An 18,690-nucleotide genomic window follows, 5' to 3' on the forward strand; every position below is an offset into this window, starting at 1 on the left:
TAGCTAGGATTTTGATGATTTTCTGGACTACTTCTCTTCACTTTGACCTCAAAATGCCTCTGAAGTGAATGTACAGGTATGAGTCTTCACAATGTCTTCTCACCTTACATTATGTGGACTTCTGTTGCGAAGTCTACACTACAGTGTATGTATGCCATGTCTAAGCACACTCTCAAGGAAGGGCAAATTAAAGCAGAACGCCCCTTTCGCTTTGTTAGTGGGGCACACATGTACTGTAAGCAACTCACTCTGAGTAACTTCGGCAAATTTTTTATTTAGAACTTGGTTTTCGAAATGTTATGTTTCTGATCGCTGCTCTCATTTTCGTTGGATTTGTTTCTGCTTCTAGGATGACCTATTATTTTGCACATAGTTTCACAGACTTGACTGTATTGCTGCTTTGATACTTTTAATTTAAGCTTTATTAACTCTTCATATGTATGTTTATTTGAAATCATGTAAATTGAAACAGGGTCTTCATGGAAAGCAGTTTTAAAACTGATGAAGCCACCCTGTAAAATAAGACAGCAAATAAATAAATGAAGTAAACAAATGTAAGCTACAAGTCCAAGAAAATGAAATGGAAAGTCCAGAAGTTTATGGAATTACCCCCTTTCACACTGTTCTACAGGTACCCGGTACCTACACTTGGCTACAGAATGCAAGATTAGTATAAGAACAATTGCAATGAGGAGCAATGTATTGTGAGAGTACATATTTAGAACTACTGTAGATGGCTGGAATGGTACCAGTACATGCTTTTGATTTTATCTTCATTTTTTGGCCAACTCCATCATCATCTTTGGGAAACGCTTAATGTACAACCACAGATTCTCCACAGTCTAATATCTATGACAATACTTAGTTTTGAGGTTTTAAACTACCTAGCTTTGCAACAACCTGAACAAATCTACTCATTTTACATAAAATGTGGTACAGCAGAGGCTTGCTACTGTACCAATGATGACATTTAGTGCAAAAATGTACAACTGAGTAAAGCAGCAGCACTATGAAAATGATTTTTTTAAGAATGACAATGATAATACAGGTAAAAATAATAAATTGTTTATAATATTGTACATGTACCTGTTCAGTTTCACAGAAGTTAGCCACCTGTCCATCGTCATTGGTTCCACGAACATTGAATCGCGTGCCGGCTCTTTCACAGCTGAGCCTTGATATCAGGCATGCCTTGGCCTGTCGTGTGCCACAGTAGATTGTGCGAATCTCAACACCACCACACATGATGACCAACAGCCAATCCTCACAGTTGACGTTGTATCGCTGGAGATGCAAGTGAAGGGTTCGATTCCTGTAAGAAACATTAGATAAGAGTTTACATACAGTACCGGTGTTCCATCCTGAAGATGACTAGGCCCAAGAATACCCAAAGCAGCAGTCCACCCTAGGCTATGGGATCTTCTATATCCCTACACCCCCAGACGTCAAACCCCATGAGATGCTAGGTATCGCCCCACCTTCAGTCCAAGGAGTCCTACACCAAGGACACTGTGGTCAACACTGTGGTCCTCTAGCGAGGAGAAAGTTCTTGCCCTAGGCCTGAACTTTGTGCTCACTCCCTGGTCCCTGCCCTAGGAAGAGATCATTCAAGCCACTGAGCCCACTCTCCGCCGCCTAGACAAGACCACCGCCAATGAGATCCGCCTCGACATCAGCCAAGCCCTCCGGAAACACAAGAACCCCAAGCCCAACGCAACCAGAGAAGACCGTTCAGCCATCAAGTCCCTCCGCCAAGACAAATCCATCCACATCCTCCTTGCTGACAAGGGCAACGCCACAGTGGTCATGGACCAGGTTGAGTATGATTACAAGGTCATGGATATTCTCAATTCTGGCAGCTACCGTGAACTTCGGAGAGAACCCACAGCAGCCATTGAGAGGAAGCTACAACAGAAGCTTCTCTCCCTCCACCGCTCTGGGAACGTCACAGAACAGCTGTGCCGACAGTTACGTCCATCCAACTCAAGATGCCCAAGATTCTTCAGCCAGCCCAAGATACACAAGACGGAGACCCCACTATGCCCCATTGTCGCTTCTAGAGGAGGGCCCACCTACAACACTGCTAGACACCTGGCCAAGATCCTTCGCCCTCTAGTTGGTAACACCCAGCATCACATCAAGAACTCAGATGAATTCTCGTCCACCATCCAAGACCTCCGGCTGCAGCCAGGCAACATCATGGTCAGCTTTGATGTCATGTTGCTCTTCACCTGCGTTCCCACCTCCGACGCAACCACTATAGTGAGGGACCGACTCCAAGCCGACACCAGCCTCAAGGACCGCACCGACCTCACCCCCAGCTAGCTTCAAGACCTCCTCACCACCTGTGTCGATTCTGCCAACTTCCAGTGGCGCGACAAATTCTGTGAACAAACAGCTGGAACCTCCATGGGATTCCCTATATCCCTGGTTCTGGCTGACATTCACGGAAGAGTTTGAGCAGACTGCCATCACCACAGCAGACCACCGCCCCAAGATCTGGCTCCGGTATGTGGATGACACCTTCGTCATCTGGGAGCATGGGAAGGCCAACTTCAACTCTTCTAGGACCACCTCAACGGACTTCACAGCAGCATCCAATTCACCATGAAACAAGAGAGGAATGGCAGCATTTTGTTTCTTGATGTTGAGGTGTCCAGAAGGGAGAATGGCAGTCTTGCCCGGAGGGTTTAACGCAAGCCCACCCACACCGACAGGTACCTCAACAGTGCCTCCTTCCACCACCCCAAGATCAAGTCATCAGTCAACAGAGCCCTAATCCGCCGAGCCTACAACATCTGCGACCAAGAGTACGTACACATCTCCACGGCACTCCAATGCAACGGATACCAGCCCAAGCAGATCAAGACTCAAGACTGAAGATCAAGTCCCCTTTCCGGCCATAGGGTCCTCTATACCCAAAGCCAACTAGATAAGGCCCTAGTTCTGTCACTCTCCCCTACCTAGGACATACCTCCCACCACATCCAACGTATCCTGAGCAAGCACAACATCAAGGTGTTCCACACAGCTACCCTCAAGATCCACGGGATGCCGACTTCCCATAAGGACAGGCAAGATCCACACCACCGACCAGGTGTGTACAAGATCCCCTGCCAATGTGGCAAAGTGTACAGCGGAGAGACTGGTAGGGACCTCCCTACCTGGATCAAAGAACACAAAGCCCATGGCAGGAAGGAGGACTATGAGAAGTCAGCCATCATCAAGTATTCCCACTCCAAAGACCACACCATCAACTGGGAAGAAGCCCACCTCATCGCTAGCATTGAACAGTGGTACCTAAGATGCATTAGAGAAGCCCTGGAAATCTCCAAACACTCCATCATGCCTCAAGACATCCGCTTCTCCATCAGCGACATCTGGCAGCCCTTGCTCGCCCCCGGTCTGATGGGTCCTCTATACCCTAGCCCTCCCTGGTCTCCTATACCCAGGCAACCTTCCCCTGCCATAGCCCATTACCAACTGACATACACCAGTACCCAGGTGGATCAACGAGCTGCATCCTCCTTCCACCTGACTACACAGAAGGATCCGCCACACTCCAGTGCTCCCAGTCAGCTTATAAGCCCCCTCTCTGTCGGCATCTTTCAGTCTCCTGACGACGGACAGAGCATACTGTCCGAAACGTTGAGTTCCTCACGGTTCTTTTCAGAACCATACAGACTCACAAAAGAGATCGTATCCTTGCATGGTGCTACCGCAAGCTTTCCACCTTACATGTCAGACAGTTTGTACGGCCACGATTCATCAGTTCACCAACTAAATGAATTTGGCAAAAGTGTGATTTTTCAAGTGGCAAAGTGGTTTTTAATATATTGAAAGAAATACATGTACAATGTAATGTACTTTCACACTGCAATGGGTGCTGTCGGCCATGTTTGTGTAAAAGTGGTCTCTCTATGGTAACCTCTTGGTGGGACTCCATATGATTAATCACCCTTATTGCACTTGATTCAGCATCTGGGACATGTTCTCACATTCAGTCAAAAAAAGCCATGCCTTGTCACACAACGACTCCTTAACGATCATCTTCTTTTACCATTGTTCCCCAATGCTAAATGCTTTTTTCAAATTTTAAATATGTTACATTTATCTGCTTAATGTATAGTCTTATTCCTGATGGATGTTGTTCTGGTTTTACTCCTGGAATAGAATATAATAAATGAAAGGAAAGGAAATGTAGAGCTTGACAAAGTGAGACTCAATTTGCCATGCTGCAAATGCCACAAATAATTGATTCTTACAAAGAAAAATTGACAGATTAAACACTTTAAACAAACACTAAACTTTTATTTTCATTTATTGTGCTGTAAGGCCTCTAGTTTTGAAAATTGTCTTTCTTGGTCAGAAAAGAGATATTTGCGCACTGAATCTTCTCACCTTGGCCTCTGGATGGCATTTTTACATCATTTTTCACTCGTTTGCATAATTTTCCAATGATTTTGCACTGATTTCCCCATATTTTCACAAAGGTGTTGCAGCAATGCCACTTTTTTGTATGTGAATTGCTGAGAATTTTCAAACACTGTCAAAAACAAGTGAAAAATGAGCAAGATGCAACCATAAATGCTGAGTGCTGCTGGGAGAGAGGGGGTAAAATGACATGGGACTGTCACATACATGTATCTCTTACATGTCACATACAGGTACATGTATCTCTTACATGTCACATACAGGTACATGTATCTCTTACATGTCACATACAGGTACATGTATCTCTTACATGTCACATACAGGTACATGTATCTCTTACATGTCACATACAGGTACATGTATCTCTTACATGTCACATACAGGTACATGTATCTCTTACATGTCACATACAGGTACATGTATCTCTTACATGTCACATACAGGTACATGTATCTCTTACATGTCACATACAGGTACATGTATCTCTTACATGTCACATACAGGTACATGTATCTCTTACATGTCACATACAGGTACATGTATCTCTTACATGTCACATACAGGTACATATATATTTATTTAAATATATTTTATTTTTTATCAACGTACATGTACATGTACAGTACATTGCGATTGAAAGTTAACACCAAAATGGGAAAATTTTTCAATTTTTTTTCTCTCCCAGGGAATTCCTTTTCATTTCACAAATTGTGAAAAAGTGTGCCAAAAGTGGGAAATATTTTCACAGATTTTCCCGCAAATGGGAAAATATTGTAACAGATTTCCCCCCAAGTGGGAATAGATTTTCAAAGATTTTCTCTGGTAGTGGGGGAATAATTTTGCAAGCTTCCTTCTTTAAGTAGTATTTGTGCATGGACATGTAGACATCAGGAAGTTTTTGTTCTTTGTGGTTTCAAACATGCGCATCTCTGAATATGGAAAGTGGATGAAAATCAGTCTGAGACAAAAGTACTTTAATTCTCTGGAACATCCAGAAGATTATTTGAGGAAGACAAAAATTTCAAGGCAGTATGTTTTTCGGTTATGAGCAAAATACAATGCAACAGGCAAAATCAATGCTGGCTATGGTGGAGGTCGGAGACCAGCACTGAACAGCTGAATTACAGTAGATTCCCATTACAGCACTCTCAAAGGGACATAACAGAATTAAGCATTATAACCGCACAGCCTAGTGTAAAACTGACTTGGATGGACGTTCAACATGTGCACATGTACATATATATGTACGTGTACATGCATCCCCATGTCGTCATGTACATGCATGTGAATTACGTTTACCTGTATCGGCAGATGTACGTACCGTAAATTCGGAATAAATGCCTTGTATCCCGTTATCTCGACATTTTCCTGGTGCCGACCAAAAAACATCACCAACTCTCTTCAAAAACTGCCACCTTGTGCACGCTGCATCGTGGCACACAAACTGCATCTACACCTACCGCAACATCCAGACTGCCACTGCATACCCATTCATAGACAGTCCTATCGCTGACTTTTCCCAATAACCATGTGACCACACAAAGTGACATGTCACCAGAAAACCAAAGTGAAAACAGGCCCGATATGTCATTCTCATGCCAAACACAATCGACGAAAAGACGAGATTTGCTACATGAAGATGAACCTACAATTTAAGCAGTTGATTTTATTTCTCTATTGAAAGAAACCTTTCGGAAACACAATACATCTCAATGTTGATTATTTTGTGTGCCAAACTACACCACAAGAATAAATAAAAGTGGGCAAATAATCCATGTCGCCACAGCAGAGCAAGGTAAGTTTGTTGTAATACACACACTTCATATGCTCCGTGACTTCGTAACTCATTGGGGACTCCCGTTGAATTACTCAAAATCCAGACAACTTTTAAAAAATTTATTCTTTGACATTGATGAGGGTTTATTTATGGTAATCCAAGAAAACAACTGCTCCATGAAGACGCCGCTCGCCGTAGTGAGCATGTGCTTGCGATCCCGTTGCATGCACACTTCACGTGGTGAGTTGGCCCCGACCGGCCCCAAGCGCAGCACAGCCTGCATAATGGACTCTTCACTGTATAAAAGTCGTGTGCGTGGGGCCAGTGTGGAGCATTTCACTGCACCATGATTATCGTTTTCGCAAGTTTCCACATAATTTTCGGAACCTTTCGCATCTTGTTCGCAAAAAATTTGCACCATTTTCACAAGCTTTTCGCACATCGTTTGCCCCTTTCCCATCCGATTTGCTGCAAATTTGCAGGGGGGAAAAGTTATGGTCAAAATGTGAAATGCGAATGTGAATTCCTTTTGCATTTTTTCCCACTCCTTTTCGCAACGTTAACTTTCAAATGCAACGTACTGTATGTATTCATACATTGTAAAAAAGCAGTTCTAAGCACCATGCACTGTACAAGGAACATAGAGCTTAAATTACCAGAAAAATCTGTTATCTGTTGAGTGATCCTGATTCTGGCGCTGAGCACACAGACTCAGGTCAAACTGAGGCTGCTGAGAGGAACTGGACCAGACAAAGTAGAAGGTGCCAGAACTCAGAAGCTTTCGGACTTCAGTGATTCGTTCCTCATCACCCGGATCATGGCGCAGTGAAATAAAAGATGTTGCTGTGATGCGGAAGATTTCTGATGATGCAACCTTGCCGACAGAGACACATCCAGTGACGATGACTAGGTACAGGATAGTCTGCTCCCCTGTTAGGTCAGAAATTATACATTGAAAGAAGAATTTGATACATTTGCACCTGCATTACATGTACAACGTACATGTCTTAAATCTTGCAAAATCATGGCTGGAGATACCGGTACTCGTAGATGTGAAAAGCTATTGTAGTGATTATAATGTACAATCATGTCCGTTATTACAACTGCTTTTGTACATGTTCATGTACATGGTTTGTTCCTCAACAACGTGCTGGTCGGTATGACCGAATATTTGGATAGTTGACTGAATTGAAAGCTGAATAGTCCAATAGTGAATTATTCGAATTGACCCAGCCCTAACGATGTCTGTGTAAAGGCCTTCATCAATTATTATTAAATATTACAGTACAGGTGCGTGTAATGTACAGGAAATGTCCACGACATTTAGCCTTGAATCGCCTTTGTATTGTCAGTGTTTTTCTTCCTTGTGGTCATTTTTGCCCTTGAGTCTGACATTCTGTGACCAGACAAGTCTGTGCCTTCAAGTTATTCACAATGCTGCATGTAGCATATCACAGGTCAAGTTGACCATTTACTGTGCTCAGTTTTTCCTATTTACATGTATCTAACATTTAATTCTGTCACAGCTTTGTCATGACGTTTCAGATATGTGTAGCCATAATTTTGTAATCAGATACGTGTAGCCATAATTTTGTAATCAGATACGTGTAGCCTAATTTTGTAATCAGCTTGGCACAAACTTGTATCCCACCAACATGGCAAAAATCAAAATGTCCCTTCTCTGGCAGTCCTTTATTGCAATTTGCAGAGCACCTTTAATTATCGGTAGCTACCAGTAGTACTGTAATGACATCTTTAATCTACATGTACTGGTACCTGTATATTCTGTAAGAGCCCGCATGAATTGTGTATCATTTTCCGAGTGTCCAAGAATTTTCAGTCGAAGGCCCAACAGGGTGTGTACCAATACATGTATGTGTACATACAGTACTTTAAGATAAACAGTAATTTATGCATAAATTTGGTTTGACTCAAGATTCCAAACTGAGCTTGAAGTCCTATCGAGTGGCAAAGATATCGTACCTGTAACTTAATTGTGAATGGTTTTAACTGGAATACTGAGTGATCCAGTCCCACTGGATCGAGTCCCACTGTCACTGAAAATTGACAGTCAACTGTCTTACCAATATTAAGCTTGAGAACACCAAGACAGCCATATCCATCCACCAACTTCTGATACTGTCTCTTTAAAGCTTCAGTCTCTGCCTGGCCTGGAAAAGAATAAGAAGACACCGTAATAAAATTGAGTCGTAAAAGCAACTTTGTGCTTTTTATTACAGTCCATGTAAGTCTGCTCTCCCCTTCACTGAGGAAGATAACGTTAGGTTTCTCTTAGGGTAGGGAGCCGTTACCAAAAAGAATGATAGGGAATCACTGGATTGATTTACCTGTACACACATACTACTGATTTATGTACATGTATTTACATGTACATTATCTCCATATACAGGTATTTACAATGAATACTTTCTGTTGCTAGCGAGGCTGGATATTATTGTATGGGATGTTCATCATAGGAACAATAATCAGAGTACAGCTCGTCCAAATCTACACGTACCGGTATATGTTAACGCTCACGAACGGTCAAGGAACTATTACTCCAAAGCTGCCCACTCGGGAATGATCCATACTGACCACCAGAGCTGGTCACTTTACATGTATATGGCATATTCTTCATAAAATGGACCAAAATGCAACCTCGGCTGTCATTTTTCAAAACTTCTAAAAGAGTGACTTTGATCATGTAAAATACAAATTAGCACCTTAAGATTTATAAAAATAATTATATGGGGAGAATTAGGCATAATATGTACTTATGGTAGACATTTGGTTGGCTACCAGTGCAAATCAAATGGAGTTGAATTCATTTAAAGTTTTACTTCAAAGTGTTTACACCAGAGGACTTGATTTCAAAACAACAAGGAGAATTCAGTATATTTTTTGACTGATGTATTTTAAAGCACCTAAGATATACTTTTAAAAAATATAAACCACGAAAAAAAGAGCACAAAATTGACGGAAAATGAAAAGAAAAGTTTGGCTCTCTTCATTCTCTTATTTTATAATCACTCTCACTATACCAAAATATTTGCCAGGTCTTGTATATTATGACCACCAAAAATTATCCTTAAGTTTGGCCGCATCAAAAATTTATAATGATTACACTATGTTTGTTGCAAACGTTATATTTGACAGAATTTTGATGACGTTCAAAAATTTTGACAGAAACTGCATGACGTTCGAGAATGCCAAAAATGCTGTCACATGTAGTGCTTGAAAACTCCATGCGCGATTCTTATTTTGCCCGTTATTTTGGAGATAACCCCGCTGAAAATAAAATTAACAACTCTGCACATTAAATTTTCATCATGAATCGTATTTTATGTCTCGAAAGTTATTTTTTTGCGAACGTTATTCAGAATGACGGATTTTCTTTTGAGAAAAATTGTTCTGAAGAGAAAAATCGCGGAGCATTGCCATTCCGTGGAGGGGTTCATGAATATTGAATAAAAAAGAGGGCGCACTATCTGGGTTTATGTCAAAGGTCAAACAGGCCACGATGCAGCGAAATGTTTCTCTAACGTCACGGCGAGAGATTGATGGAAGCTGCAAATCGCCACAATCGGTATTTTGGACTGCGGTTTTCGGGAACATACTTGAAGAAAATGTGATCGGTCCAGTCATAAAAGAATTGTGGTTTGGTGGTGCTTTTTTGCACTCTTTTTTAAAGCTTGTGTTGTACATCGATATATGGATTTTACTCGCTTTTTTTTGCAGTTGATTTTTTTGACACTAATGACAGAATTGAATGACATTCGCGACTGCCGACTTCGGGACCCGATTAATTGTGCGAGGTACTTTTTAATTTCGTGATTATGGTTTTAATATGTGTAAATATTATCACCTTTCACCACAAATAAATCCGTGTAAAATAACTTCGGGGATTATCACTCCTCAGTAAATTCTGTTTGCTCGGATTTTAACAGGGAGTTCATGTCCCTCAAAATTGCTAACGTTCGAGACTATAATTAATTTACTCCAATTAAGTTGAAAGGTTGACATGGTCATCATTGTACATGCACCAGATATCAGCCATGACTTCCCTTATTACATCAAACATTGGAAATTAATTCACTGCTGTTCACTTCAGGAAAAATGAACCCCAAAGTTGAACATTACATGTATCTAATGGTCCATATTTGAGGAACCTACCATATACATGTACTTTCGGGGCCACATTTTAACCAATGAGAGCACTGGATTTGGATGGTCATGAATAATCCATACATGTAGAAAGGCAATGGAAGAAAACTCTATGGGGATTTTGTGTACCATTCACAAGCCTTAACCTTAACAGTCAATCCTTCACCTGTTAGAGGACTGAGAACTGTTAGGGATAAAGTGCTGAAGTACTGGTACATGTATGTACATGTATCTTAACATACAGCTACATGTACCGGTACATGATAATGGGGAATTGTCTACTGAGAATTCTGGACCATTTTCTGCTCAAGAATCAGCCCAGATGAGGAGAACGTGGCAAGATTTGGCTTTGGAGTTTCAACATTTTCAACTGGATGTTCAAACACCATGCCATATTGCCCTTATCAGCCACTGTATGGCCGAGGGCCTTCATTCACAGGATGCTGCTCTACAAGGCGTGGCTGATGCTGCCCATTGTCTGCCAATCAACATAGTCAGCCATGAGTGGTATGTTGGGCACAATACACAATGGCCACCTTCTGCAGTTGATACATGTATTCACGTGTACACAGAACAGCTACTTTGCCTAGGACTAGGTTTGGGCATACATGTATGCCTACCAGTTATTATGGCAATTCAGATGCAACATTCAACCTACTTTTATCTGGAGATGTTGAAACCAATCCTAGACCAACCCATTCATTGGAATGTCACCATCAGTTTTCTGGAGCCCAAAACACCCATCGATGAGATATTTGTGGATGCAGTAATGAACACCCACAACTTACATGTATGTCAACTCAATTTCAACACCACCAGAGGTAACCACATTCTTGATCTTGCCCTCTGCGCTGTCGAGATGGAAACAAGTTGCCAAGTGGGAGATGTTATTTTCAGTTCGGACCACAGTGCACTCAGAATTACCATCACCATATCACCGTCAATGAATCATGTTAAATCAAATTGTATGAACTTCAGTTACCGTAAAGCAGATATGAATGACCTACTGAGGACCTTAGAGTGTGTTCCATGGTGCTTACTGGAGGCAACATCGGACTGCCATGAAGCGGCTTCACTCTTTCACGACTGTTGAGGCTGCCATCACAGATGTGGTGCCAAGAGTTAGACCACGCCGTACTACTCCACCATGGTTTGATGGAGAACTCATGCAAGCTTTGAAAACCAAAGAGAAGGCTTTCAAGAAAAAACATTCCAATTCCATCCCTGAGAAGACACGATCACGTACACGCACACTGCCTCAGGTTCTCGAGAATGAGATGAATGGAACACAAGCAGATACTGCAGTCAGCAAAGCATAACTTCTGATGGACTGTTTTCAAAGTACAGTACTTACCTGCCATACATGTACCTGCCATCTGATGATAGCAACATCTTACCGTATGTTCGACCAGCCAGTTTGGACTCTATGCCACCCATTCAAATCGATACCATCGTCACAGAGCGTGAACTCATGAATATTAATCCTTCAAAAGCTTGTGGTCCTGATAATCTTTCTGGTTTAGTTTTGAAGTAGTGTGCACATATAATTTGTGATCCACTGACTTACCTTTTTCAAAGATCACTCAATGAAGGAATTTTTTCAGGTAGCTGGAAAGCTGCTAATGTTGTGCCCTTACATAAGTCTAGTACCAAGAAAACTGTAACTAATTACCGACCTGTGTCTTTATTACCACTTGTTTCAAAAGTGTTTGAGAGAATTTTATGTGCTCAGCTTGTAGATCATGTCCATACCGCTATCTCTGATCAGCAGCATGGATTCGTACCTGGTAAGGATTGCACCACTAATCTTACTACCTTATCACAGGAAGCTTATTCTGCTGTTGATCGGGGTGGCCAGCTGGATGTGGTTTACACTGATTTATCCAAAGCGTTTGATCGGGTCAACCACCATCTTTTACTTCACAAACTTGCATCTTATCATGTACATCCTCGGTTACTTAACCTGTTACGTAGCTATTTAACTGATAGGAAACATCGAGTGGTTGTTGAAAGTGAATGTTCCAGCTTGTATCCAGTCCCTGCAGGTGTCCCTCAGGCATGTCAGGGCTCAGTGTTAGGTCCATTGTTATTCACCTTGTTTATTAATGACCTACCATCAAGTCTTACAAATAGATCACTACTGTTTGCAGATTACATGAGAGTTTTTCGTCAGGTTTTTAATGATAATGATTGTGTCTCTTTACAAGATGATTTAACAAAATTAGGTGGTGTACAATGTGGAAATTAAATCTTAACCTGCAGAAAAGTTCTGTAATGAGAATCACATTAAAAAGGAAACCTGTCGTGTATCGCTATGCTATATCTGATTATGTTTTGAACCGTGTTTCTATTCAGCGAGATCTTGGAATTTTTATAGACAACAGGTTAAATTTTGTATCTCATGTTGATTTTGTGGCAAAACTTCCGACACTGTAAAAGTGAACATGTACATGTACTTCGTACACTGTACTGCTCCCTCATAAGACCCCAAGTGGAATATTGCACAGTAGTATTTAATTCTATTTCTCACTCACAATCTGAGCGACTGGAAAGACTGCCACGGCGTTATTTAATGTTTATGTATAGGGTCCTACACAATCATCGTCGTATTATATCTTACTCTGAACTGTGTGACTTGTTTAATTTACCAACTCTTGTCCAGAGTAGAACAGTCAACGATTGCTTATTCCTCTACAAACATATCCGTAACCATTACAATTTAACTACCGTTAACCCATTTTCCCTCCATGTTCCAGAATGCTGAACCAGATCTGCTCCCAAACACATCATGCATGATCCGTGGAGCTGGGTGGAGGTAACGAAGCAAGGCTTTGTTTCAAGGATTTCAACTGCCTACAACCGACTCCAAGAGATGTGCAATGTGTTTGGGGCGCTTACATGTACATCGAATTCGTTCCGTACAGAGATTTACAGAAGTTCTTCGCACTCATAACTCAACTATGTACATGTAAACTGCCACAGGTTTAGCCAGTTTTACACTGAGTTAACTTAAATGTATGTATTTACTCAAGTTTATGTTTGTACAATTATTTATTTATTTACAAGTAATTTGGATTTGTCCCTTTTTTTTAACCCTGTAAGTCAGTTTTTATTATTAGTTGTTTTTTGTTTTGTTTTCCATGATACCTGTTAGTGGCGGATCTCCGCTGTTGGATATCAGAATAAATAAATAAAATAAATAAATACATGTACATGTAACTCTCATGTACATGTACATGTTATTATCTGGAACCTTGTCTAAAGCATTTTCACACTTGCCCTCATATATACATGTACATGTACTCAACCGTATGCATCACAGGTTGTCCTTTAGCTAATTGCATATGCAACCTGTTCTTTTTGAAATGGTCACTGAATTTACTTTGAAAATATGAAAAATTGTTTCAATGTGACATAATGTACATGAAAAACAATTGAACTTGTATAATGGCAGAATGAAAACAATGCAACAACCGTGCAAGTTTAAGCTGCCTGAACCTGTAATTGATTACCACTAACCACTCAAAGTGGGCTTATTGAACAGGAGCGTGGTTTGGTGACCAAATCCATGAACTTGTTTCAGCTTTGGTCATTGGCTAATTTTTGCAACTTGTTTATGCCTCTGTGACATCATTGTTCCAACCAAACAAGAACCGAAGGTTGGAGATGGTTCAGCACCGGACCAAACTGCCGGAAAATAAACAGATAAGATTCTGCTGCCCCTCAAAGAGTGAATTATAGATTTCAAAATTTGTTGTTACATGTAGCAAATCAAACCGACTCTAGCATGTGGAAAGAAAAAGCAGCATCAGTGAGAAACATGCCAAATATTGAGCGGAAATTATGCTCATCTAAGTTGTCTGCTTCCTTGCACTTACATCATATACATGTACCTCCATCAGATGATGGAACCATTTCTAGTTTCTAGTTTTTGTGGGCCACCCTTAACATGTTCCTAGTTATTACTCTGATTTCACGAGAATGGTTCTGGTTAGGAGTCACCAAAACACACACCAGTTTAAGGATTGTTTTAGAGGTGAAATCTGGGAATTTTGATTTGGGATACAAGCTACATGTATTTTGAGTGAAATCAAATAATGGTAAGGAAGGCTTCCATGTGAAGGGTTTTTGGAACTGTGGATAGTAACTACCACCGACCATGTCCAAATGTTTTAAAAGGCAATTTTTACATACATGTACATGTACCTGTACATGTACACTGTAGGGTCTTACATATAGTTACTCCAACTACCAAGAAGGGATATATTAAATTATACAAAAGTTTGCGATGGCAGAATTGATTGGCATACCAGTAATCTACACCCAGATATGTACATGTACACTGTACATGTAAACATGCAGCCCAAACTTTATTAATGCTAATGCTAATTGTACGTGTTCATATACAGTGTACATGTACAATCTACAGTGTGTACATGTACTGTAGTAGTAGGCCTATGTATTTCACGGCCTACGTCTGCATGTAGAAATACAGTCGACTCCCGTTATTACGAGGGCCAGCGGACTTTCACAATTCTGTCATTATAGCCGGAGCGTCATTAAAACCGGAGCGCAATTTTTCACACTCATTTTGTACAAGTTTATAGCCACGTACATGTCTGTTGTAATCATGTACAGGTACACCGATACCACACGCCGAACACATGAAAAGATGATGTTACATGTATGTGTCTCTTATTAATGCTAAATTTTTATCTAATGTTGATGAATAAAATGATATAAATAAAGTACATTTAAAAGTCAAATATTTGACAACCTGGATCAGAAGAAGTCAAGAGGAATAGCCAAGTGAGAAGAAACATTCAAGTCCGTGCCGGTACATGTAAGTACATCTACATCACACGTCCCGAGTGTACGTTTTGCTTTTGTCATGAATTGGCTAAAACCAGTCAAAAGAGGGCGCCATTATTACCAGTATGTCCGGGGTTTTTGTTGAGATGTAGATGAGATTATTTTTCTAGTTGAATTTTCTTTTATACATGCAAATAATAGCTTCGGATTATGTTGATGCTTTTTGTATGGCATATTTTCTGCACCTGTTTTAAGGGGGATGCGTTTTCACATTAGATTTGCATTTAATGAAATGGGACAAGAGAAGGTGTAATGTCATTGATTAAAGATCGGCGAAATGAAACAACATTACGTTGAAGTTCTTCCAAAGGTGCATTGATAAGGCGTTGACAGATTGGGAAAACGTATAATGCCTGAATTGGGACAAAAGATTTGTCCTTGACAGCTGCAGATAATACGGTTTGGAAAAAGTCGCTGTAAATGAGAACAATACTTTTGCTCGCACGGGGTCGGCACAAATCGTCGTTGTAGGCGGAGTCTCGCGATATCCGTGCACATAATAACCAAATATTTCTCCATAGCAATGAACACAAATTGTTCCGGACTGGAGGAATATGCTCGTTGCATCCAGGTTATCTTTATGACCGAGCTCGTAATAACGGGAGTCGACTGTACCAAGAACTGTTGGAGCTTGCGGTGTCTGGTTACTTCCGACTCTCGATCTCTCAGGCCACTTAGCCTTGGAGAAAGTCTACCTGTTCATGCTACATGGTATTGGATCTTGCTGCACTGGGTCGGGCAAGCAAATCACTTGACAAACGATGCAGACTGATGTTCCTGGCAAGGTTTCTAGCTACGCGGCGCTATACCATCTTTGGTCAAATCGTCCCCAAGTCAAGTCGTGCTCGGGTCAACTCGTTCCCGAGCCAAGTCATACCTTAGTCAAGTAGCCCCCGCTATAAATAATTAAATTATAATTATAATTTTACTGCAGCAATTTATTTTGGGGGGATAAATTATTTTCTTATACAAAGAAAACTTTTCTGCATACATGTACGTACATATTCCTTTAATTTCAAACAAGCAAACCTGATCTCATTTTACATGTATTGTATACATGTTAAGATTATTATATGTATTGGTATGCATAACAACATGTACCACACTTTTGAATCAGCATAAAAAAAGTTCAAAAAAATTTTTCCTACCTACCTTATTTTCAGCTGCCATGAAAAGGGAAACACAACTATTTTTTTCTGGCCTAAGCATGATGCCAGTCAGTCCCACGTAGAGAACTCTCTTCGGGTCTTACTAATTACCGTTAACACACTGTCAACACACAATAGTAATGTCAACACAGCTTCAACTTCCTGAAAACACAAGTTCAATCGACAAAAGAGGCATAGAGGTGTAATACTTGGGCTGAAAGGGACTTTCCAGTAGTTGGAGGTCACAAATCAGTTTACAAATTGGAATTTTTTCACACGAAAAAAGTAATCTCTAGCAGCCATTTTGCCTCCTCATGGAGCTTAGAGTGTACCATTTACACGTAGGTGTGGATATGCTGTAAATTAAAAAAATTTATAAAAGAGTAAAAATCAATAGCCAAAACAACATCATAGATTTTATTTAACACAATTACTGTCAAAATGGTAAGGTCCAAACTGCCCAGGAGGCAACACGGCTGCTGATTTCTGAGCCGGTTGAAGCATTGTTGAAGGAGGTGATTTGGGCCAAATTAAAACAGCAATTTTCCTGAGTCTGACCTGTTGAAGTTTAGCCAAGATATCCTTTCGGCAAATATATTGCGGTCGAGTACCACTTCTTTTGATTTTTAACATAATTTGGAGGTGTTGGCACTGTTTTGACGCTGTGTTGATGTGTGTTGACGGTCTATTGCCGGTCCGTTGCGTGTTGATGGTAATTAGTACGACCACTCCCTTCTAATGTACAGCAACAGGGTCCCCAAATTTACGATTCCCATTGTACATGTACACTATAGCCTAGGGGTTAGGCAGGCTACTGGTGCGTGGACAGAGCCGGGATCAACGTCTACCCCTGACAAGGCGACAGACAGTACATGTACAGTACCTGAGTACCCAAGTCCGCCCTTGTACATACATTGTTGTTTTGTAGCATGGAGGAAGGAGGGGTTGTAGCATAGTTTGTCGTTGTATGCCTACGTACATGTATGATGTAGGCCTAGTAACTTACTTAGGACAGCCACAGCATCGGATTCGAAGAGAAGGGTCTCTTGCCTTTTTCTTGTTTCCAAGATCACAGAATACGGTGGTTCTACTTTGTGGTAAATTTTGAAAGATTTGCCGAAAGTTAGTGCCATTTTTAGGTCGAGCTCGAAGCAGTGATATCATTAGAAGTAGAACAAAATGGCCGCGTACATGTACATGACCCTCGTTCTGTGGATCTCTGGACCAAACACTATATAACGCCGCGCCAGCATCTTTGCTGGGTTATCATGTTATATGCATGTAGGCCTACATGCAAAGATTGTATAGCGGCGCTATACAATCTTTGCTACATGTATGCATATGTAGAATCACAACGCAGACTGTAGGGCGCCGCGCGCGGCGGGTACCGGCCTAATTACGGCACAACCGAAGGAAAGTCTCCATATCAGGCTGCGTGTACCAATCTGCGATTGTGGGCCTGAAGTGTTTAAATTGCCGGTGTGGGCATTTGGTACCCAAGGTTTAGTTGTTTATGTTGTTGAAGATAGTAAGTCATTAGAAGAAAACAAGGATGAGAATTAAACTGAAGAAACCGCTGTATGCGATTGAATCTGAAAGCGAGGCTACGTGCTTGGAGGTAGGCTAGGCCAAGTCAGGGCTTTGTCTGGTTTTTGGTAAACAAGCTGTCTCTTGAGGAGATGTTTCTTGCCGGAGCAGATAAAATAGACAAGCATGTTTTGGAGTTCATCTATGGTACTTTGAGGACAGGAGAGAACTGCTAAAGGATGAAAAAATTTGGAAGCAGGAAGCTGGTTGGCGACGAGAATTTTTCCTTTGAAAGACAGAACAGTCACCAACCGGATGCCAAGTAGATAGTGTTTTTTGTAGTTTTTCTTTGCAATTAGTCCAGTTTTTCTGGGTGTACGTGTTATTGTTTCCCAGATGAACTCCAGAAAAACAAGAGCTTGACTGTTCCATAGGAAGTTTAAGGGCTTGTCAATTCTATCGGCCCACGAACCGACCCATAACCCTTTGGATTTATCATGATTAAGGCGAGCAGCAGAGGACCTTTGATACAATTGGTGAGTGTTTTCAATTATACCGAAACTGACATCGTTGGTAACGAAGACTGTGATGTCGTCCGCATAGGCCGAAACCGAGCAGTACTTATCCGTGCCTGGAATAAGTAAACCGCTGCCCTGCAATTCACGTCGTAGGGTGTGAACAAAGGGTTCAACAGCTATTGCGTACAAGAGCCCGGAAAGCGGGCAACCCTGACGAATTCCCTTCCTAAAAGGAAAGGCATCCGTCAGAG

General features: G+C 41.2%; 1 protein-coding gene across 2 annotated transcripts in view; it reads right to left on the reverse strand.

The window, feature by feature from the left end:
* Window positions 1-17,678, reverse strand: part of synj1 (synaptojanin 1) — a 64,487-nt gene extending 46,809 nt beyond the window's left edge. The window contains exons 1-4 of one of the 2 annotated variants that reach the window (XM_022239265.2): window positions 17,401-17,677; window positions 8,295-8,381; window positions 6,867-7,140; window positions 1,087-1,312 (exon numbers count right to left, since the gene is read on the reverse strand). In XM_022239265.2, coding sequence (XP_022094957.2) covers window positions 1,087-1,312; window positions 6,867-7,140; window positions 8,295-8,381; window positions 17,401-17,527 — 714 coding nt within the window. In that variant the 5' untranslated portion in view covers window positions 17,528-17,677. Of the gene's footprint in view, window positions 1-1,086; window positions 1,313-6,866; window positions 7,141-8,294; window positions 8,382-17,400 lie in introns of both variants that reach the window. The other variant, XM_087131050.1, reaches the window with a different exon arrangement.
* Window positions 17,679-18,690: the final 1,012 nt, after the last annotated feature.

This window comes from Acanthaster planci, linkage group LG21 (assembly GCF_054643075.1).
Source record: "Acanthaster planci isolate LZ-2023a linkage group LG21, COTS_SCS, whole genome shotgun sequence".
Taxonomy (NCBI): domain Eukaryota; kingdom Metazoa; phylum Echinodermata; class Asteroidea; order Valvatida; family Acanthasteridae; genus Acanthaster; species Acanthaster planci.